Source organism: Lagenorhynchus albirostris, chromosome 8 (genome assembly GCF_949774975.1).
Source record: "Lagenorhynchus albirostris chromosome 8, mLagAlb1.1, whole genome shotgun sequence".
Taxonomy (NCBI): domain Eukaryota; kingdom Metazoa; phylum Chordata; class Mammalia; order Artiodactyla; family Delphinidae; genus Lagenorhynchus; species Lagenorhynchus albirostris.
The window spans coordinates 84970633-84993787 of NC_083102.1; the positions used below are offsets into that span (position 1 = coordinate 84970633).

At 41.6% G+C, this 23155-nt stretch overlaps 1 protein-coding gene across 1 annotated transcript in view; it reads left to right on the top strand.

The window, feature by feature from the left end:
• MAGI2 (membrane associated guanylate kinase, WW and PDZ domain containing 2) overlaps nucleotides 1-23155 on the top strand; it is a gene marked incomplete at its 5' end in the record, with an annotated part of 1082576 nt that overhangs the window by 933522 nt on the left and 125899 nt on the right. Inside the window, one exon of the mRNA XM_060156186.1 lies at nucleotides 5474-5713. Within this exon, the coding sequence (XP_060012169.1) occupies nucleotides 5474-5713 (240 nt within the window). The remainder of the gene's footprint in view (nucleotides 1-5473; nucleotides 5714-23155) is intronic.

Genomic DNA, 23155 nt, shown 5'->3' on the forward strand with positions numbered 1-23155 from the left:
AGAGCTACGTGAACTCCCTTGTGTTACAGATGACAAACTGAGGCCCAGAGGTTCAGTGGATGTCCTGGTGGTCTGCAGTGAGTCAGTGATCGTGCAGAGACCCATCTCCCCAGCCAGTGCTTCTTTCTTTACTCTACCACCAACACCCTGTCCAGTGGATTCAAAGACATTAGACCAACCTTTAGCACATGCCACTCCCTAACATAAGGAGTCTTCCATATGTGCTAGTATCGTAACACATTTGAATTTTTAAAAAAAGGGCCACCAGCTAATCACAGCTGTGAATCACTCGAGAGGATGAGGTTTATTAGTCGAACGAAAAATCCTTTTCTAGTCAAGTCTTGTAGAAACTAGATTTTGAGCAGGACCTATCACTTAAGCGTAAGTCAGAAGAATTACGAGCCCTCGCCTGTAGAGACCTGCTATCGATCTTGTATGATGGAGGTTTTGCTAAGAGGTGCCATTGTCTTCACAAATTCATGGACCACTTGACCCAGTGAAGTAAAACACCTTGAATTATGCCTTAACCTTGGGCGAGATGCCCCGAGGAAGACAGTGTTTGCTCAGTTAACATTTAACTGTCTCTCACACTCCAAAGTGATTTTTAATAAAAAGTTTGCTGTGGTATTTGTTCTGTAACCCAAAGGTAAGTTTAAAAATACTGATTTACAAGGAAATACACTGCAAAGTGCAAAAACTAATGCACCAACATGATTTCATGCTCCCCTTGCCACGAGCTGATGATCGTAAATTAAATTCTGTTCTAATCAACCCAGGCTAGTGGAGTGTAGGCCAAATGCCTCAAAAACGTATTCTTGCCATTTGTGGATCATGTAACTTCTGTGAAGATGCTCTTTGCTGCCGTTCTTACCAACTTTACTCATTGAGGCTTCCAAGTGCATTTAGTTTTTGAAAATGTTCTGCCGCAGACTGCTCATTCACACCAGGAGAGTTTCCAAGTTAGTTCAGCCCACTCTTCCTTGAAAGCTTCATGAGTATTGAAAACGATTAAGTTCAGCAAAGGATACTTTGATAGTAAAGTCAATGCCTAGAAATAGGATGGAGCAGATTTTTTAAACGGGCCTAGGAAGACAGCCTTTCTTCATAGCTGCCATTTCTCCAACAGTGAGAAGAGATAGCTACAAATGGATATGACAGTGGATATGCCATTTTCAGGGTTCTTGTTATCATCATTATTATGGTTTCTGAAGCAAATGCGGTGGGAGGTCCAAGCCTGGCTTATGATGAGACGGTTCAAAGCTGAGGGGAAATGAGTAATCAGACTGTGAAGAGACAGAAGATGAACGAGGAGACAGGCAGTGTCACCACCTTCTTGTACAAAGGAGTAATATAATGGAAAAAGAGGTGGGCAGCCTTATGCTTGCCTCCGCTCGTACAAATGTCCTGCCTCACCTCAGAAGACACTGGGCACTGGTTTCCTAGTTGATGCTGAAGAGAAGAAGAAGAAAAAAAAGCATTAATTATGAGAGATACAGACTGGTTAGTTACACTGGGCAAAAATTAAAATAAAAACCTGCTCCAAATGTTAACATACCAAAAAAAGTGTACGCACTAAAGATAGAAAGGCAGAATTTTCAATTAGGCAATAGCAAACTAGATCCTCAAAAGTGACAAATGGTGGATAAAAACGTAAAGGATAAAGGATGAAAACATCCAGTAATGTATCCAATTTTGTTTACCAGATAATTGTAGCACAGATCGTGCACCTTAAACTAGTTTTGAGAGGTGCCTTATCCGTGCTACCAGCTCCGATATTTAGTTATTCAAAGTGGCTTTAATTGTTACACTGAAAGTGTAAATATTTACATGTTTAATAATTCAACTTTGAGACGTTCTACGTAGTGACACATTATTTTGAATACATACGATTCGTCTGAGAGAAGAGTGTCTCTGAGGAATTCCCGAAAGTGTAAATCTAGAATTGATGTGAAAGAAAGTTTTATGACTTAATCAAAACACGTTAGAGTCCATCTTAAAGCTATCAGCATCTTTTTTTCCTAACACCTAAGGGAAAGTCTAATTCTTGGCCTGATACTGAGAAAGGGAAGGTTTTCTTGGCAGCTGGGTGAAAAGTTTAGCCAGCGTTCAGGATGCTAGTGAATTCCCTGCTCTTGGTTACTATACTTTCTGTCAATTCTAAATACAATCCCTTACTCTTTGTCTATGAGCATGTCACCCATTTAAATAATGTGTCTGCCTTGATGAGCATAAGGCAGGAGTGCAGAAACTCACATGCCTTCAGGAAGGCCAGCCCCTAACATGGGCAGGACCCCCGCCTGCCAGGCACCACAGGGGTGCACTGTGCCCGTGGACACTCCAGTGCACGTGTCCAAGATCTACCACACACATACCCCGGTGCCTCAGCCGTGCTTCAAGACAAGATTTGCACATCCTTCCAGGGGACAGTCCTATGAAGAGAGGCCCAGGCACAACCTGGAAGCAGGCAAGGTCTGTTTGGTTACATAGAGCCCTGGTACCCAGTCTGTGATCTTGAAGGGAAACAAGGGCTCCAGCCGAACAAGTCCCTTTGGCCCTGTGTGCTCTTCACTCCACGGGTAAATGAGTAAATCAGGAATTTGCAAGAGACGCTGGGGAGTAGCTGAGACTTGCACATTGTGGATTCAGTCAAGGGAGCAGGAATTGCCCAACTCTAGTTGATTATTACCAAATATTTCAAGAGAAACTAGAAATCCAGCTTTCTGTAAAACCACCCTATTTAAAAACATTGGCAATTAATTTTAACAGTTATTAAACGAAGTCTAGACCGGCATTGGGCAGGAATAATAAATGGGTCTGCAGACCAGGAGCAGCTCCTGGCCAGCAGTTGACTGTTCTAGTCAAAACCATCTCACCTGGAGGACATTATCAATGACTCCTGCCTTCCCAAATGGAGACCCTCTCCCAGTCAGCACAGTGATGATTTCCAGTATGACTGGTGAGGACAAAACAGAAGCTAAAACCTAAAAGTTAATTATTGGACTTGAATAGATATTAAGTGACTGAATTCTGTACACCCGTTTGCATGTGAGCCAGAGGATGAGTCAGGGATGCTGGGAGTTAGTGTGTTTAAAAAAAAAAAAAAAAAGAAGAAGAAAAAAAATTGCGCGTGGTATTTAGTCACTTTCTGACATTTTACTATATTATTCTAAAACAACATTTTTCATCCCCTATACCAGGAAGTGTTGTTGGAGAGAAGACAGTCTCATTTGGGTCTAGAGCCAACCAAGTAGAAAAATGAGGTGGAATCAGTTATATCCCTTGAAGTCAATCATTGGAAGTCTTCTTAACTCCCTGGTTTTAAATGTGCTCATGGTGTTAAAGATAAAGAACTTTGTTCTAGAGGCTGAAAGAGACATGCGGAAGCAATAGAAAAGTATTCTGTTAATGTATTTGACTCCTGCACTCACCCAGGGACACTCACATTGACTTAGGCAATGACCTTCTTTCTTTCTCCCTTTGGAACCTGCGGCAGAGCCACTCCGAGCCACTTTCTGCAAAGACAGATAATTTTTCTTTGTTGCTGCTTTACTGACAACCGCAGCTCTCAACCCCCTAAAATATGACAGCCAGAAAATGAGATCTCTCTTGCCACTGCCTATGACATTTAGTTACTGATTTGGTCCAATAACTCAGGGAGATTTTCAGTTTAATGTTGCAGCATAATAATTGTTTCTTTTTCTTCTTCCTGACTATCTCCAATCACTTTATTTCCAACTTATACAAGGACTGATAAAGGATATGTGCTTCACCAAGACAATAGCAGCTTGTCTTTGGATGATGTTTTCTAGTGGAGAGGGTTCATTTTACAGGTAGTTTGAAATTCTGGTGGAAGAGAGGGAAAAGCTTTGACATTGACATTTTGCTCTTTTATCACCTCAGTACATTTCTTACATATGAAAACACCCATTTGTTTTCTTTTATTAAAACCTGATTGATTAAATATTACAGAAACATTCAAATATATCAAACAGTAATAAGCAGTATCCTGGGTCTTATTCATTCTGTAATCACAGACAAGAAATGAATACATTTTTGTAAAGACCATTTTTAAATCTGAGTATCTGATTAAATGCAGCTCTATTTTCTTTAGGTATCAGTGTAACAAAACATCTCTTATAGTCAGTGTTCTCGTTCCCTGATTTTTGAACCGACTGATTTTTTAAACGAAATGATTTTTCATTTCAGAATGGAATTGCATCTTACATTAAAAGCCTTCATTGGAACTTCGGCTAGTTATTTTTAACTTGCCATACGAGACAACTGCCAGTATTGTAAATAGGCGACCATATCTAAAGACCCATAAAGGAATCACTAATTATCATTATTTTCTATCTTATTGTTCCTCTGTTCCATAAACATCTTTTGAGTACAGTAATCAAGTTGTAAGACGGACATGAAACGGTCCTGTTTCTAATTACAGTATTCTACATGCCTGCTTAAGTTTTTTTTTTTTTTCATCCGAATACCAGAACCTAGGTATTATAGTAAAATGACAGAATTCTTTCTTGAATGATGGGTCAACTTTCAGTTTAAAAACTAGGTTCTCTTGGCTGCCAACTTTCTATCATTTCTCCCTATAAATATACTTGCTTTCTCATGGAAGTACTGGCTTGCTTTATCTGGTTGACAATAAAGTATATTTTACAATAATATAGAATGTCAATGAGCAAGGCCTCCAACACCTCCCTTAGAGATTCAAAATTCATCATTCCGCAGCCTGATATCATTGTTAGATTTGATCCTAGAGTGAGCAAACTAAGAAGTATGTTTCCCAGCTACACAAAGTGAATGAACACTTCTAAGCTAACAGAGTATCACAGAATTAAATAAACCCATGGCTTTTTAGTAAAATTATGGTAGGTCACTTTACGTGGACATCCTCTGGGCTGTTAACCCCAAGTACAATCAGCACTTCTCAAAGTGTGGCCTTGAAACCTCATCCAGATTCCTTTGCCCAGTTGATCCCAGATCTACTGAAAAAACTCCTTGAGTGAACTCTGATGATGCATATTTCTTACGAGTTCTTTAAGTGGGTTTTATGCATAGCACAGTTGAAGAGCCTGTCTGTCTGTTTTATGATCTTCTTAGATCAATTATTGTTGTGAAACTGAGAAGCCTGGTATTTAAAACTAGGCATTGTCTTGGCGGGTTGCCGTCTCACCGAAAAGAAGTTATAAACAAGTAGTGGCACAGGGGCAGCTGAGGAGGGGTTTTACCTGTGTTTACTGTGAAGGGTGGAAAGGGGCAAGACCTAGGGGGCTCCATAGCCAGGTTTGGAGCTTTTCAAATACTCTTCACGTCCGGGGGGTGGGGGTTGGGGGGAGGAATGGAGGCCAGTCAACCAGCCTGGTGACAATGCCAGTGTCTAGAATAGTGCCCAGTACACAGGAGGCACTCCTTCATCAAGACCCTTGCTAAATAACCAGGTGCCTGTGTACGATGTGTGTTCCAGGGGAGCCCTGCCCAGAGAACGGGAGGAGTCCAGGCTCCGTGTCGACCCACCACAGCTCTCCTCGCAGCGACTACGCAACCTACACCAACACTCACGCCAACAGCAGCGCCTCTCCCCCCGAAGGCTTCGCCTCCCACAGCCTGCAGACCAGCGACGTGGTCATTCACCGCAAAGAGAACGAGGGTTTCGGCTTTGTCATCATCAGCTCCCTGAACAGGCCAGAGTCCGGATCCACCATAAGTAAGTGTCTGCTTTGCCTGCTTTTGAATAAGAGCTATTGTTTTTATTGTTCTGGTGGTGGGGATCCTGGACAAGTAGATCAGAGGACTGTTGTATTCATAAATGTGGAGCCCGAAAGTCGCAGCCTCCGGGCACAAATAAGGCATCCTTAGCACTTGCCTAGCCAAATGTTGCCGACTTCGGCTCAGAAAGAATGCAAGACCACAGCTAATGTCCTCCCAAACCCACAGGCCCCATAAAAGCTCTTCATTCATTTTAAACTGGGAAGAAAACAATGCAGTGTGATGTGGGAATTTTGACGTGAGGGGAGAGGTGCTTCTGTTCCATAGAATGAAACCAGCTGCACAAAGTGTCTGAGGGAAAAGCAGCCCAGGCAGAAGCCTTGACATGGGAAGGTGCTCAGCATTCAGGAAACATACAGAAAATGTATGGTTTCACGTATACCTGGAATCTGAAAAACAAGGCAAATAAATACACTAACGGACAAAACAGAAACAGACTCCTAGATACAGAGAACAAACTAGTGGTGGCCAGAGGGGAGGCAGGAGGGGGATGGGTGAGATAGGTGAGAGGAATCAAGTGGTTCAAACTTCCAGTTATAAAATAAATAAGTCACAGGGATGTATTGTACAGTGCACGGAATATAGTCAATAAAACTATCACTTTGTATGGTGCATACTCTATAAAAATATCAAATCACTATGTTGTATACCTGAAACTAATATAAACTTGTAAGTCAACTATACTTCAGTTAAATATATATGTATATGTTTATATACAGATTATGTGTATATAGATACACATACAGAAGCCCAGTACATCTGTGGTCTAGTGAACACGAGCAGCGTGAAACCAGGACATAGAGCTAGGCAGGAGCCAGGCTGTGCAGGGCTTCACACACCCTTGGAAAGAAGCGTGGATTATAATCTAAATCCATGGGAACCATCGGAAGGTTTTAAGCGGTAGACAGATATCTTACATATATTTTTAAAAGATGAATCCAGATGCTTATGAAAAATGGAAGCAGGAAGAGAGCCAGAGTGGAAGCATGAGACACAGTTAGGAGACCTTTAACACTGTCCTGTGGATTTGCGCCAATCATTCTGTAATGTATAAAAATATCAAATCGCTATGTTGTGTACCTGGAGCTAACATAGTGTTGTAGGTCAACTATACTTCAGTAAAAAATAACTAAATAAATAAATTTGTAAGTAAGTAAGTAAATAACTTACTAAGACAGCCCTGTGGGTCCAGAGATCCCAGTGCCTTGGTAGAAGTCATGGATGGGGGAGAAGTAGATGATTTCACCTTCTGAGATTCCTCCAAATCTAAGGTTCCAAGAGTCCGTACAACAGGTGACAGTCAGAGGTCATGTCTCTCTTCCAATCAATCATCTTTGCAGATTCTCAGCTTCCTCAGTGGTTTTCCTTTCAGCAGCACTATTCCGGAAGTCACTGATCAGCCAGCAAGCAGTAGGGCAGAAGTGATAGGAAAACTTGTTCATTTTTCATGAACAAGTGATTTGGCCCGAAATGTTGTGGATGGAAACACCATAACAGAGAGCATTAGGAGAAATGACAATTGAGTCATGCTGTGGTCCTGAAATTCTCATGAATTGTGGTTGTCCCCAGCACATGGCAAGGGGTGCGGGTATCAAACAATGCTCAAGAAATCAAATTGTTGAGAATGAATAAGAACGTTTTATGATAATGTTAGCAAAATACTACCAGCACTGAATGGAGAGAACTGCCCTGTTTAGCTTTAGCTTTGACCAATTCAAGAGTGGAAACTACAGAAGCATTAAACTTTGTGAAAGGTGAAAATGTGCAGAAGGTAAATTACGTACATCTGAAAGTGTGATTTCATTTATCTTTTTCTTCATGATGAGGTAAAGAAATAAATCCAGTCCTTAAGCATAGAGTAAAAGCAGGATTCTGTCAGAGTGGTGGATTCAGTAAGATTAAAAGGACACAAGATTTTCTTGAATTATAGAAACAGTCTTCCAATAATTTACACTTGGGGAAAATGTTCACAGAGAGCTTTTGTAGCTATTCCAGCATTCAAATTGTTTATTGGGGCGGATACCTAAAGGACTGGAATAAAATTAAGTGTACTACCACAGTGAAAGTGCTAAGCATGTCTTTAAGGTCTCAGCTTTATCTGAAGTGTGACAGCATTATTGCTAAACGTATAGCAGGATGTGTGTGTGTGCGTGCGTGCATGTGTGCACACGTACATTTATTACATAAGGAAGCCACAGAGGATTTGTCTATTGCAAATAAGATCCATGCGTGGACGGGGTTGGCAAACGCCAGGTGCAAATGCTTACAATTAAATGTGGATTTTTCTTCCTACCAAGTGACATTAGACTGACCTCAAAAAAGTAATTCTAACCATTTTCGAAATGGTATTATTTTACATCACCCTGGAGAGTGGAAATCTATTCTAGAGTTCATGATGCTTCCCAGCTTCTTTTTTTACGTATTTATTTCTCTTTAATTTAAGAAACTTTAAAAAAATTTTTTAAAGTATAGTTGCTTTACAATATTGTGTTAGTTTCTACTGTACGCAAAGTGAATCAGCCATACGTATACATATTTCCTTCCTATTTAGGTCACCGCAGAGCACCCAGTAGAGTTCCCTGAGCTACACAGTAGGTCCTCATTAGTTATCCATTCCATACACAGTATCAATAGTGTATATAATAAACACAGGCTGTCTCTATGTTCCGGGAAGAGCATGTTTACAGTCTGTAATTTGCAACATGCACCTGAAAGGTCTCTGGACCTGATGCTACTTCATGCTTAACTTCCATAACAATTTTTAACTCTTAATTCTGAAGAGAAAGGCGAAGTGCCACCTCCTGTGCCACACATCCGCTGCCAGAATATCAAGGCTCCTTGGGCTCTGTGAGCCCGGGAGAGCGTGATACTGTTCTGATATCCAAGAGTCAAAACATTTCCAGGGCTGGTGTCATTTTTCTCTTCGTGTCTTATCTGGGCCCAAGGATCTTGAACACATTTGTGGTTTATATTTCAGGCTACTGAGATCCTCTCCTTAGCGGACAGAGCGCTGTTATTCATGCCTTTGATAGGGGCACCATCACATCTAGGTGAGGGAGTGGCGTGGCTAACAGCCCAGGTGCTCTAATAGTACTGCCTGGATTTGAAACCTGGCTCCATCACTGACTAGCTCTGTGACCTTGGGGAAGTTATACAACCTCTTTGGGCCTTAGTTTCCTTGAATGTAAAGAGACGATCATTTTAATACCTAGGTCATCAGGTTGCTGTGAGGGTTGAATGAATTAGTACACGGAAGTGCTTAGAAGAGCACTGACTCAGAGTGAGCCCTAGGTGTGTGGTCATTGCCGTCTAGACCACCTTGCCTGCTAGGAATTATCACCGCATTCCATCAGCTCACTCTTCTCGGAGGGCGCAGAGTTCACACTGCTGTCGGCTCAGTCAGCCATTAGTCAGAGCCCGCCACTCTCCCAGAGCAGCTAAATCCGGGCAGCAGATGAGCATCTCTGAGGGCCGGCTCCCCGTCCCGCCGTGCTGACCTTCTGGGAGCACAGTGTTCCCCACCCCCTGGGCCAGGGCTGGGGGCAGTGAGAGCAGCGGCGGCGGCAGCCGTGCCAGTCCAGCAGTGGGCCTTTGCTGAGGCTTCAGGCTGGAAGTCTCCCCAGAAACCACTAACCAATAGACTAGAAGAGTCAGGGCACACATCGAAATTCAGACTCAGAGCTGTGCCTTTTAGGGTATCCTGCAAACTTTATGTCTCTGTTGAATAGATCAGAGAAGAGAGGAGAGATGGAGAACCCACTGTAAACTTCCCCACCCTGCAGACAGAGAAGGAGTGCCCTTCCACAGCTTGTTCAGCCCAGGCGGCAACTTTGCCAAGAAGGCCAGATGTTTAACCGGTTGGGAACTTGGAAAAGTCGAGTTCCTGGCTTATTTGTTGCCTGGAGTTTAGTAGGGCTCTTTATCAAAGCCTCACATATTTTTTTCACAGTGTTACTTCCCCCCAAAATAAAGAAGAACTTTTTTATACTATTTATGTAATTCGGGAGCGTATTACTTCCTCCCAAAGCCAGGAGGCCAACTATCATTTGGGAGTAGACAGATCTTAGAAGCCTTCTATATGAGGTGCAGAAATACCTTTCTTGATTTAAATTGAGAACAGGTAAGCTTCCTGAGCATTTCTGTCCCGTTATCCAAAATATTAAGCTTTTTTTTTTCAGACCTTAAAATTGGACTCAAGGGAAAACAAAATGGTGTGAAAACCAGAGCCTAGGTTAAGCGTGAACCATAACAGGCAGTTGCACTTAAAATTCTTTAAAGGATTCAAAAAAATTTATATAGAAAGATGTTCATTGCCACGTTATTGATAAACATTGAAAGTTGGAAAGAATGTTAGAAGTTTCTCCAAAACTGGAAACGTTGGCATATTTGGGAGGTTCAAGGCATTTGCTGCCATTGACTGCCTGCTGTCATACTTACTGAGGTTTTGTACCCAGGATAAAGAAGGTAGCCTTCGGAGTCAGAGTGGAGCAGATGCTTGCTCTATAAAAGTGCCCCAGTGGCCATGTGCAGTGGGGTTGGCAGGTCAGTCTTTGGGCCTCGCCAGCTGAAGGTCTGAGTCCGACATCCAGGTTTTATTACAGAGCACAGAGCTATAACCGTCATCGCAGGTGCTTCCTGCTCTGCCCCCAAAACCTGCTTTCCCACCAGAGGTTCCCAAGAAGGGCTTTGACACAAGTGATGAAATAAAAGTGACACTGATTCTCCCGCTGTTGTAAAACCTGTGAGGAAGGTTATGTTGAAATGTATGGGGTAGCCGTGCGTGGGCAGCTTGGACAGTGGTGTTGGAGGCTGGCAGCCTGTTGAGGGAATTCATAAATTTAGGTGCAGGCCCATCACAAGCTAGGAGGTAGAACATACTCCGGACAGCAGCCATAGTAGCAGTCCAAGCAGCACCAGTAGAGGAACAGTCATTTCAACCCTTCCTTCCTTTATTCATATTCTCCTAACGGCATCGAGTCTGTTTTCCTCGTCTGTATTGCAAGTGACTCACTGGTCAGCGCGCTGCTGCCTCTTAATCTTTCAGCTCTGTACCAGGGCTAAAATCTTTGTTTCTTTCTGTGCACTTTCTCTGGCACAGGTGGGAGTACAGACTAGGTCACTGGTGACTTTCCCTAACGCCCACTGCAATCTGACATGCCAGGAAGATGTTAGTTAATGACCTTTGGTAAAATGCCCTGACGACTCTCAAAGTCCTTAATGATGTCCACAGGCCCTGGTGTTGAAAAGTTATTCTAGACATTCAGAAGCTTATCTAACAGGTGTTTTGAGACATTTTAAGTATAATTCCCTAATAAGTATGAAATAAAACTGAACAATCAGTAAAGCAAGTTAAGATTTTTTCCACCAAAACTCACCCCACCAACTGTGCAGCCACTGAATAGCCATTCGAATTTAGGAGACATACAAATTAAAACCGAAAGCCAAGACTTCTACAGTTTTGCCCTAATACAAGGAGATTTAAACTAAATGAAAAGTGCATTGGACAACACGTCTGAGCCTGTCTCCAGCTTATCCACTATCGTGTCCCTTGAGCTAGTCACTTGGTCTTCCTGTACCCCTTCCTCATCTGAACTATAAGGAAAGATGGTGTTAATAGCCTTTTCCAGCTCTAGATTAGGTTATGCCATGAATCAGCATGGAAATATAAGGTATGTTAGTTTTGTCTGTGTGTGAAAAGCCTTGGTTAAGTCTGAGGCCTGGATTATATTTTTCATTGCCTTAAGTTATCATTTTAAACTTTCATTACTTTCATTTGTTATTATGTTTTTAAGGTGCTCCTAACACTTTCAGTTCTTTTGTTCATCTTATCCTATGTCAAGAAACGATCTGAAACAAGCACTTAGATATACTAAACCAGCTCCCCTTTTAAGACATTTTAAGGCAGTGTTTCCCTGCTTCTTTCGCTTACAAAGTGATAGCATTTGTATATTGCACTGAGATAAAATGAATGAGGCTGATAGAGGCAAAAGGTAACCTCCCCGGGGGCTCTACCCCTAACCTCACTCGACCTCGTTGGGAAGCAATGGCTGTCTTGGCACACCTGTAACCTTTAGTGGTACACTCCTTTTAATGGCCCATAGTTAAAAAGATTTGCCCTAAAGTGAAGCCTCTGAACCTCAGCAACCAGTAAGTGTCCCATCTTAACATTTTATTGCTTTGGGTTATGGCAATGAAGTTTCTTTAGAACTCCATACTGAGGTTTGTTCACTGATCACCTTAAAAACACAGGCAGCTGGTGCAACTGGTGCTGACGCTGGGACCTTGACTTTCTGTAAATCATTGTTAACTTTGACCTATTAATGCTGCATCCCCAAAAGTCATTGCTGGAAAGTTTCTGAAGTTATACCCGTGCTGGAACATGGGAATTAGAAAGCGAGTGCCATTGGTTTCACTATTTGTCATCGGTTTGCAAAAGCAAGTTTCCTTTCAGAGTTCTTAGACAGCTTTGCAACCTGCGATATTCCCTTAATCCTTAAATGAATCTCTGCTTTGAATTCCTTTAACGACATAGTGCTTTTGCTCTGAGTTTTATGCTGAGAGTACTTCACTCAGGAGGCATGATGGTGTCAGCCACGCCGTTAACGTGAGTGCTTTTAGAACAGAAGAAATACGGTGGGGCAGGGGACACTATATAAAATGCCGGGTTTCCTCCAAATATCTGGCTTCTAAATATAACTCATGAAACCATAAGATAAGCAAATGTCTTCATAATCTTTTAGCAAATCTACATACACAAAAAAGATAAGATTGTGTTCAGTCTGCACTGACGTGCATATGGTCTAAATCAAATCAGTCTTTTCGCATTTATTAGTGTGACAATTCCTGCTGCAGGAGGTGGCCAGGGGCTAGGTAGGGTACGAGTGGAGTTTCTAATGATGCAAAGTTCATCAAGAAAGGCGGCACTTTCTGTGTGTCATCCAGTCTTCTCATAGTGAATCCTTGATCATAACCCCCCTGATAAATATATCTACAGGGTAAAGTTCAAAGACACCTCTCTTATATTCAAGACCCTCGGTAGTGTAAACACAGCCACTTTCTACCAGCAGGTCCTCACAGTTCCATTCCATCTAAGCTGGTGTAGTTACCCCTGAAAGACAACTTTTACTTTCCTGCCCCAGTGTCCATGTTTTGGCAGCTGCCACTTGAAATACCTTCTTTTATCCACTAATAAATGTTATCAAGCTTTCTTCCAGGCACTGTGCTAAGGATATTCCATTGTGTTTAATTTTCACAGCAACCCTGTGAGGTAGAGACTACTGCCCAAACAGTAAGCATCTCTCACAAGCGGCTCAAAAATCTCTTAACTTCTGAATAAGAGTTTGCCTGACCCCTCACCCTTCTTTCTTAAGTGTTTTCTCCAGTTCTTATATGGAATTCTTTATTTTTTTTGTCTGTAAACCCCTTGATTGTTGACTGCTCTGTTATTTCCTTTCTCTTATCATGTCTTATTACTATCATTGTCATTTTACTTTTTTTTTTTTTTTTTTGCGGTACGCAGGCCTCTCACTGTTGTGGCCTCTCCCTTTGCGGAGCACAGGCTCCGGACGCGCAGGCTCAGCGGCCATGGCTCACGGGTCCAGCCGCTCCGCGGCATGTGGGATCTTCCCGGACCGGGGCACGAACCCGTGTCCCCTGAGTCGGGGTTCGTGCCCCAGTCCGGGAAGATCCCACATGCCGCGGAGCGGCTGGCGGACTCTCAACCACTGCGCCACCAGGGAAGCCCCTCATTTTACTTTTATAGGTTTATACCCTATAATAAACTGTAAGTTTTCCTGCCCCTAAATAAATTGTAAGTTCCTTCAGGGCAAGAAATTATGACATTTCTTTGAATCCCTCACAGTTCCCGGTAGCATACTTTTTAAGGATTTGTCACATAATTTATGTTGGTGGGATGGGATTAGATCCTCATATAGTGATCAGCGCTATCCTCATCAAAGTAAAAGTGTGAATGTTCTCTGGTCTCACTTCCTATACACCTAAACCGAGCTGTTCCATCCCTTAGGGGCAGCAAGACATATCTCTGAGAATGAGCAAAGAACTCAGGGGAGGAAATGTTTGCAAGCTGGTCCTCGCGCAGCGTGAGAAATTGCACTATAAGAAAGTGGAACTGTAACACAGTGTCCCAGAATACAGATTTCGCATCAGCTGTTCTCAGCCTGAGTAGATGATTCTGTACCAGCTCAGGGGTGAAGTCTTAGATGAGAGAGGCCTCTAAGAAATCAGGCCCCAGCGAGCCATCTCGGTGCCTCTGGGAAGCCCTCTAGTCGTGAGCATCTGGGTTGCAAAACCCTTGTCCTCCGAAGGCCCAGGCTGCCGGCCTCAGTATGCCCTCCGACTCACCTCATCCTGGAATGGCCATCCATCTGTATGAACATCACCTCAGCGATAATCATATCATCCTAAGCAGGAAGGTTTGGATGGCAGCCCAAGCTCCTTAGAAGAAAGGGTGACTTCAAATTATTTATTCATTTCACAATCCTCATTAACAAAGTAACCCCTATCTGTTCCCAGTGAACAACTTCTAATTCACATTTCTTCTTTATAGGATCATACCCAGGTAAAACCAGATGACTAGGACCTATTGATTAAATTCCATTTTTTATTTCAGTCCTGAGCATGATTAGGTTTGTTCCCAAATTAAATAAAACCTGGCTGCCTAGGTCTTACCAGTAAGCAGACAAGCAAACAACAACAAAAAAAGGTTTTGCATAAACTCTAAGTACTCTGATATCCTAACATCCACGCATCTATTAACTAAAATGGAAAGACGAATGTAAGCGTTTTACTCTCTTAGCACCAACAAATTTAAAGATCATTAACTTGTAAAAAACAGGTCCACAGAGACACACCATCATTCTTATTTATTCTCAAGAAGAAGAGCAATGCAACCTATCAAAAAAATCTGAGTGCTCACCATGTATTTTTTTTTTAAATTCTAGACCATCTTTCGTATTTGAATGGAGCTCATAAATCATAAGCTTCCCCCAGTGGGAATCATTTTCAGGAGGGTTTTATTATTATGTTCAAAGACTCTCCGGGCAGTGGCAGAAGGTGGATGTGCGGATGCCTTCTTAGCTTCAACTATTCGGTTGTCTTAAAGCTCGTTGGTTGGTGATCAGTAGCTGTTTCCTCTGGGCTTATGTCCTGTAGCCCTTTGGTATTCACTAGATGGTACAGGGAGATCGCAGCTGCAAAAAGAGCCCAGACTTTGTGTACACGGTCCCCCTCTACCAGTGGAAAATGCCCATCACCCTCCCATGGGGTTCAAACAAATCCTGAGCCTGCAGTTCACTTTTGCAAAGGACACATTTTCTTTACAGTCTATTCAGGGCCTCATGTTGGATTAAATTCTCTGTGATTTTATTTTTCTCCTTTTCTCCAACAATCAACCACGTAAGAAAAGCTGATTCCACATAGACATCTATTTTAAAAGCATGTTGTTAAGTGAACACAGTACTGTTATTTATCACCATTTTCCAGCTATGTTGAAAGAGTGCTATGAGGGAATCTTTTTCCCACTTGGACTGGGATAAATAGCATTTCTTTTTGTACCCCAGCTTTCACCAAGGACTCAGGGAGTACCTCTACCCAACTCCTTCCTGCCAGACCAAATCCCGGTACAAGCTCTCTTTGTTCACTTGACCACCAATAATTTTGAAATTTAAGCTGGATTTTTTTTCCCAAACAAACCACTGCCAGTCTTTGGTTAGAATAATTTCTAAAGATTAATCAGTCAGCCTCCTCTGGGTGAAGTTCACTAGGCATTCCTAACATGTATACTGTGCCAAAGCAAATTAATTAATAGTGGGGCCTGCTACTGGCATATCCATTTTCCAGTCTGATCTCTTCCACATCTTATTTCTCTAAGCCAGGCAATGGTTTGCTCCACAGACATGCACAGATGTTGGGCACCTGATGAACCCATCTGCTTTCTCAAGGGTGAGGTGCCCAAAACCTTCTGTTCAGAGACTGTTCATAATATAGATATATATGTATGGATTCATCGTGGAGGAGAGTCTTCCAGTAAGCAAGGGTACATAGTTTATAAGGCGTTCTGGCAGAGGACGGTGGAAATAACACGAGATAGAAGAATATTTCCACTTAGAAGTCTTCATTCAAATGTTTTTCAGACTTGCTAGATGAACAGCAAGATGAAAAATAGCTTACTTTCCTGTAGGCATTTGGCAAAATTCAAATACAGTAAAACCTTTATTGTATTGGTTGCCAAGTGTCTTAGTCCGTTCAGGCTTCTGTAACAGCCACCAGATTGGTAGCTTGTAAACACCATGTACAGAAGTTTATTTCTCACAGTTTTGGAGGCTGGGAAGTCCAAGATCAAGGTGCTGACGGATTCAGTGCCAGGTGAGGGCCAGCTTCATAGATGGCCCATCTTCTCACTGTGCCCTCACCCCTCATGTGGGGGAAGGGACAAGGGATATCGGTGGGGTTCCTTTCATGACGGCACTAATCCCATTCATGAGGACTCCACTTTCATGACCTAATCCCCTCCCAGGGCCCCACCTCCAAATAACCGTCACTCTGAGGCTTACGTTTCAACATACGAATTTGGAGAGGACACAGACACCCAGTTGGTAGCATCAAGTTAGCCACTGATAGTGAAGCTCCCTGGGGCTAAGTGGCTAAGAGAAGGCTGACAGGCATGGCTTTCAGCTCCAGTCAATGTACATGCTCACAAGCTTTAAAGTAGGCCTCCCAATAGCTAAGTTCATATCCTAGCTGAGTCTATACACAACTATGTATCTTTCATTCTTTTTTTTTTTTTTTGCGTTACACGGGCCTCTTACTCTTTTGGCCTCTCCCATTGCGGAGCACGGGCTCCGGACGCACAGGCTCAGCGGCCATGGCTCATGGGCCCAGCCGCTCCACGGCATGTGGGATCTTCCCGGACCAGGGCATGAACCCGTGTCCCCTGCATCAGCAGGCGGACTCTCAACCACTGCGCCATCAGGGAAGCCCCTGTTCAGCTTTTAAATGGAGACGAGGCAGCATTTCCTCCTCCTCCACTCTCCCCTCCCACCTCCTTTCTCCTGCCTACTCGACATTAGTTCTTTAACTTATCTCTATTTATTTCCATCCCAAATCTTTTCTTTCTCTCTTCCTGATTTTTTACTTTTCTTCCATTTTTTTAACATCTTTATTGGAGTATAATTCCTTTACAATGGTGTGTTAGTTTCTGCTTTATAACAAAATGAATCAGTTATACATATACATATATCCCCACATCTCCTCCCTCTTGCATCTCCTTCCCTCCCACCCTCCCTATCCCAACCCTCTAGGTGGTCACAAAACACCGAGCTGATCTCCCTGTGCTATGCGGCTGCTTCCCACTAGCTAGCTATTTTACGTTCTGTAGTGTATATATATGTCCATGCTACTCTCTCACTTTGTCCCAGCTTACCCTTCCCCCTCCCTGTGGCCTCAAGTCCATTCTCTATGTCTGTGTCTTTATTCCTGTCCTGCCCCTAGGCTCTTCATAACCATTTTTTTCTTTTTCTTTAGATTCCATATATATGTGTTAGCATACGGTATTTGTTTTTCTCTTTCTGACTTACTTCACTCTGTATGACAGACTCTAGGTCTATCCACCTCTCTACAAATAACTCAATTTCGTTTCTTTTTATGGCTGAGTAATATTCCATTGTATATATGTGCCACATCTTCTTTATCCGTTCATCTGTCTCTGGACACTTAGGTTGCTTCCATGTCCTGGCTATTGTAAATAGAGCTGCAATGAACATTTTGGTACATGACTCTTTTTGAATTATGGTTTTCTCAGGGTATATGCCCAGTAGTGGGATTGCTGGGTCGTATGGTACTTCTCTTTGTAGATTTTTAAGGAACCTCCATACTGTTCTTCTCCATAGTGGCTGTATCAATTTACATTCCTACCAACAGTGCAAGAGTGTTCCCTTTTCTCCACACCCTCTCCGGCATTTACTGTTTCTAGATTTTTTGATGATGGCCATTCTGACCAGTGTGAGATGATATCTCATTGTAGTTTTTTTTTGTTGTTTTTTTTTTTTTTTGCGGTATGTGGACTCTCAGTGTTTTGGCCTCTCCCGTGGTGGAGCACAGACTCTGGACGCGCAGGCTCAGTGGCTATGGCTCATGGACCCAGCCGCTCCGCGGCATGTGGTATCTTCCCGGACCGGGGCATGAACCCGTGTCCCCTGCATCGGCAGGCAGACTCTCAACCACTGCGCCACCAGGGAAGCCCATCATTGTAGTTTTGATTTGCATTTCTCTAATGATTAATGATGTTGAGCATTCTTTCATGTGTTTGTTGGCAATCTGTATATCTTCTTTGGAGAAATGTCTATTTAGGTCTCGTGCCCATTTTTGGATTGGGTTGTTTGTTTTTTTGTTATTGAGCTGCATGAGCTGCTTGTAAATTTTGGAGATTAATCCTTTGTCAGTTGCTTCATTTGCAAATATTTTCTCCCATTCTGAGGGTTGTCTTTTCGTCTTGTTTATGGTTTCCTTTGCTGTGCAAAAGCTTTTAAGTTTCATTAGGTCCCATTTGTTTTTTTTTTTTGTTTTTACTTCCATTCTCTAGTAGGTGGGTCAAAAAGGATCTTGCTGTGATTTATGTCATAGAGTGTTCTGCCTATGTTTTCCTCTAAGACTTTGATAGTGTCTGGCCTTATATTTAGGTCTTTAATCCATTTTGAGCTTATTTTTGTGTATGGTGTTAGGGAGTGATCTAATCTCATACTTTTACATGTACCTGTCCAGTTTTCCCAGCACCACTTATTGAAGGGGCTGTCCTTTCTCCACTGTACATTCCTGCCTCCTTTATCAAAGATAAGGTGACCATATGTGCATGGATTTATCTCTGGGCTTTCTATCCTGTTCCATTGATCTATCTTTCTGTTTTTGTGCCAGTACCATACTGTTTTGATTATTGTAGCTTTGTAGTATAGTCTGAAGTCAGGGAGCCTGATTCCTCCAGCTCCAATTTTTGTTCCCAAGATTGCTTTGGCTATTCGGAGTCTTTTGTGTTTCCATACAAATTGTGAAATTTTTTGTTCTAGTTCTGTGAAAAATGCCAGTGGTAGTTTGGTAGGGATTGCATTGAATCCGTAGATTGCTTTGGGTAGTAGAGTCATTTTCACAATGTTGATTCTTCCAATCCAAGAACATGGTGTATCTCTCCATCTATTTGTATCATCTTTAATTTCTTTCATCAGTGTCTTATAATTTTCTGCATACAGGTCTTTTGTCTCCTTAGGTAGGTTTATTCCTAGATATTTTATTCTTTTTGTTGCAGTGGTAAATGTCAGTGTTTTCTTGATTGCACTTTCAGATTTTTCATCATTAGTGTATAGGAATGCCAGAGATTTCTGTGCATTAATTTTGTATCCTGCTACTTTACCAGATTCATTGATTAGCTCTAGTAGTTTCCTGGTAGCATCTTTAGGATTCTCTATGTATAGTATCATGTCATCTGCAAACAGTGACAGCTTTACTTCTTCTTTTCCAATTCGGATTCCTTTTATTTCCTTTTCTTCTCTGATTGCTGTGGCTGAAACTTCCAAAACTATGTTGAATAAGAGTGGTGAGAGTGGGCAACCTTGTCTTGTTCCTGATCTTAGTGGAAACGCTTTCAGTTTTTCACCATTGAGGACGATGTTGGCTGTGGGTTTGTCATGTATGGCCTTTATTATGTTGAGGAAAGTTCCCTCTGTGCCTACTCTCTGGAGGGTTTTTATCATGAATGGGTGTTGAATTTTGTCGAAAGCTTTCTCTGCATCTATCGAGATGACCATATGGTTTTTGTCCTTCAATTTGTTAATATGGTGTATCACATTGATTTATTTGTCTATATTGAAGAATCCTTGCATTTCTGGAATAAACCCCACTTGATCATGGTGTATGATCCTTTTAATATGCTGTTGGATTTTGTTTGCTAGTATTTTGTTGAGGATTTTTGCATCTATGTTCATCAGTGATATTGGCCTGTAGTTTTCTTTCTTTGTGACATCTTTGTCTGGTTTTGGTATCAGGTTGATGGTGGCCTCGTAGAATGAGTTTGGGAGTGTTCCTCCCTCTTCTATATTTTGGAAGAGTTTGAGAAGGATAGGTGTTAGCTCTTCTCTAAATGTTTGATAGAATTCGCCTGTGAAGCCATCTGGTCCTGGGCTTTTGTCTGTTGGAAGATTCTTAATCACAGTTTCAATTTCAGTGCTTGTGATTGGTCTGTTCATATTTTCTATTTCTTCCTGATTCAGTCTTGGCAGGTTGTGCATTTCTAAGAATTTGTCCATTTCTTCCAGGTTGTCCATTTTATTGGCATAGAGTTGCTTGTAGTAATCTCTCATGATCTTTTGTATTTCTGCAGTGTCACTTGTTACTTCTTCTTTTTCATTTCTAATTCTATTGATTTGAGTGTTCTCCCTTTTTTTCTTGATGAGTCTGGCTAATGGTTTATCAATTTTATTTATCTTCTCAAAGAACCAGCTTTTAGTTTTATTGATCTTTGCTATCGTTTCCTTCACTTCTTTTTCATTTATTTCTGATCTGATCTTTATGATTTCTTTCCTTCTGCTAACTTTGGGGTTTTTTTGTTCTTCTTTCTCTTATTGTTTTAGGTGCAAGGTTAGGTTGTTTCTTCGAGATGTTTCCTGTTTCTTAAGGTAGGATTGTATTGCTATAAACTTCCCTCTTAGAACTGCTTTTGCTGCATCCCATAGGTTTTGGGTCGTCGTGTCTGCATTGTCATTTGTTTCTAGGTATTTTTTGATTTCCTCTTTGATTTCTTCAATGATCACTTCGTTATTAAGTTGTGTATTGTTTAGCCTCCATATGTTTGTAGTTTTTACAGATCTTTTCCTGTAATTGATATCTAGTCTCATAGCGTTGTGGTTGGAAAGGATACTTGATAAAATTGCAATTTTCTTAAATTTAACAAAGCTTGATTTCTGACCCAAGATATGATCTATCCTGGAGAGTGTTCCGTGAGCACTTGAGAAAAATGTGTATTCTGTTGTGTTTGGATGGACTGTCCTATAAATATCAATTAAGTCCATCTTGTTTAATGTATCATTTAAAGCTTGTATTTCCTTATTTATTTTCATTTTGGATGATCTGTCCATTGGTGAAAGTGGGGTGTTAAAGTCCCCTACTCTGATTGTGTTACTGTTGATTTTCCCTTTTATGGCTGTTAGTATTTGCCTTTTGTATTGAGGTGCTCCTATGTTGGGTGCATAAATATTTACAGTTGTTATATCTTCTTCTTGGATCGATCCCTTGATCATTATGTAGTGTCCTTCTTTGTCTTATAATAGTCTTTATTTTAAAGTCTATTTTGTCTGATATGAGAATTGCTACTCCAGCTATTCTGATTTCCATTTGTATGGAATATCTTTTTCCATCCCCTCCCTTTCAGTCTGTATGTGTCCCTAGGTCTGAAGTGGGTCTCTTGTAGACAGCATATATACAGGTCTTGTTTTTGTATCCATTCAGCCAGTCTGTGTCTTTTGGTGGGAGCATTTAGCCCATTTACATTTACGGTAATTATCGATATGTATGTTCCTATTCCCATTTACTTAATTGTTTTGGGTTTGTTATTGTAGGTCTTTACCTTCTCTTGTGTTTCTTGCCTAGAGAAGTTCCTTTAGCATTTGTTGTAAAGCTGGTTTGGTGGTGCTGAACTCTCTCAGCTTTTGCTTGTCTGTAAAGGTTTTAATTTCTCCATCAAATCTGAATGAGATCCTTGCTGGGTAGAGTAATCTTTGTTGTAGGTTTTTCTCCTTCATCACTTGAAATATGTCCTGCCACTTCCTTCTGGCTTGCAGAGTTTCTGCTGAAAGATCAGCTGTTAACCTTATGGGGATTCCCTTGTGTGTTATTTGTTGCTTTTCCCTTGCTGCTTTTAACATGTTTTCTTTGTATTTAATTTTTGACAGTTTGATTAATATGTGTCTTGGCATGTTTCTCCTTCGATTTATCCTGTATGGGACTCTCTGTGCTTCCTGGACTTGATTAACTATTTCCTTTCCCATATTAGGGAAGTTTTTAACTATAATCTCTTCAAATATTTTCTCAGTCCCTTTCTTTTTCTCTTCTTCTTCTAAGACCCCTATAATGCGAATGTTGGTGCGTTTAATGTTGTCCCAGAGGTCTCTGAGACTGTCCTCAGTTCTTTTCATTCTTTTTTCTTTATTCTGCTCTGCAGTAGTTATTTCCACTATTTTATCTTCCAGGTCACTTATCCGTTCTTCTGCCTCAGTTATTCTGCTATTGATCCCATCTAGAGTATTTTTAATATCATTTATTGTGTTGTTCATCATTGCTTGTTTCTTCCTCTTTAGTTCTTCTAGGTCCTTGTTAAATGTTTCTTGCATTTTGTCTATTCTATTTCCAAGATTTTGGATCATCTTTACTATCATTATTCTGAATTCTTTTTCAGGTAGACTGCCTATTTGTCTTCATTTGTTAGGTCTGATGGGTTTTTACCTTGCTACTTCATGAGCTGTGTGCTTTTCTGTCTTTTCATTTTGCTTATCTCACTGTGTTTGGGGTCTCCTTTTTGCAGGCTGCAGGTTCGTAGTTCCCGTTGTTTTTGGTGTCTGCCCCCAGTGGCTAAGGTTGGTTCAGTGGATTGTGTAGGTTTCCTGGTGGAGGGGACTAGTGCCTGTGTTCTGGTGGATGAGGCTGGATCTTTTCTTTCTGGTGGGCATGTCCATGTCTGGTGGTGTGTTTTGGGGTGTCTGCAGCCTTATGATTTTAGGCAGCCTCTCTGCTAATGGAGGTGGCTGTGTTCCTGTCTTGCTAGTTGTTTGGCATAGGGTGTCCAGCACTGTAGCTTGCTGGTCGTTGAGTGAAGCCTGGTCTTGGCGTTGAGATGGAGATCTCTGGGAGATTTTCACCGTTGGATATTACGTGGAGCTGGGAGGTCTCTTGTGGACCAGTGTCCTGAACCTGGCTCTCCCACCTCAGTGGCACAGCCCTTATGCCTGGCTGGAGCACAAAGAGCCTGTCCTCCACACGGATCAGAATATAAGGGAGAAAAAAAGAAAGAAAGAAAGGAAGAAAGAAAGAAAAAAAGAAAGAGAGAGAGAGGGAGGGAGGGCGGGAGAGAGAGAGAGAGAGAGAGAGAGAGAGAGAGAGAAAGAAAGAAAGAAGAAAGGAAGGAAAGAAAGAAAGGGGATAAAATAAAGTAAGATAAAATAAAGTTATTAAAATAAAAAATAATTATTAAGAAAATAAAATTTTTAAGTAAAAAGAAAAAAAACGGACGGTCAGAACCCTAGGACAAATGGTGAAAGCAAAGCTATACAGACAGAATCTCACACAGAAACATACACACTCACAAAAAGAGCAGAAGGGTAAAAAA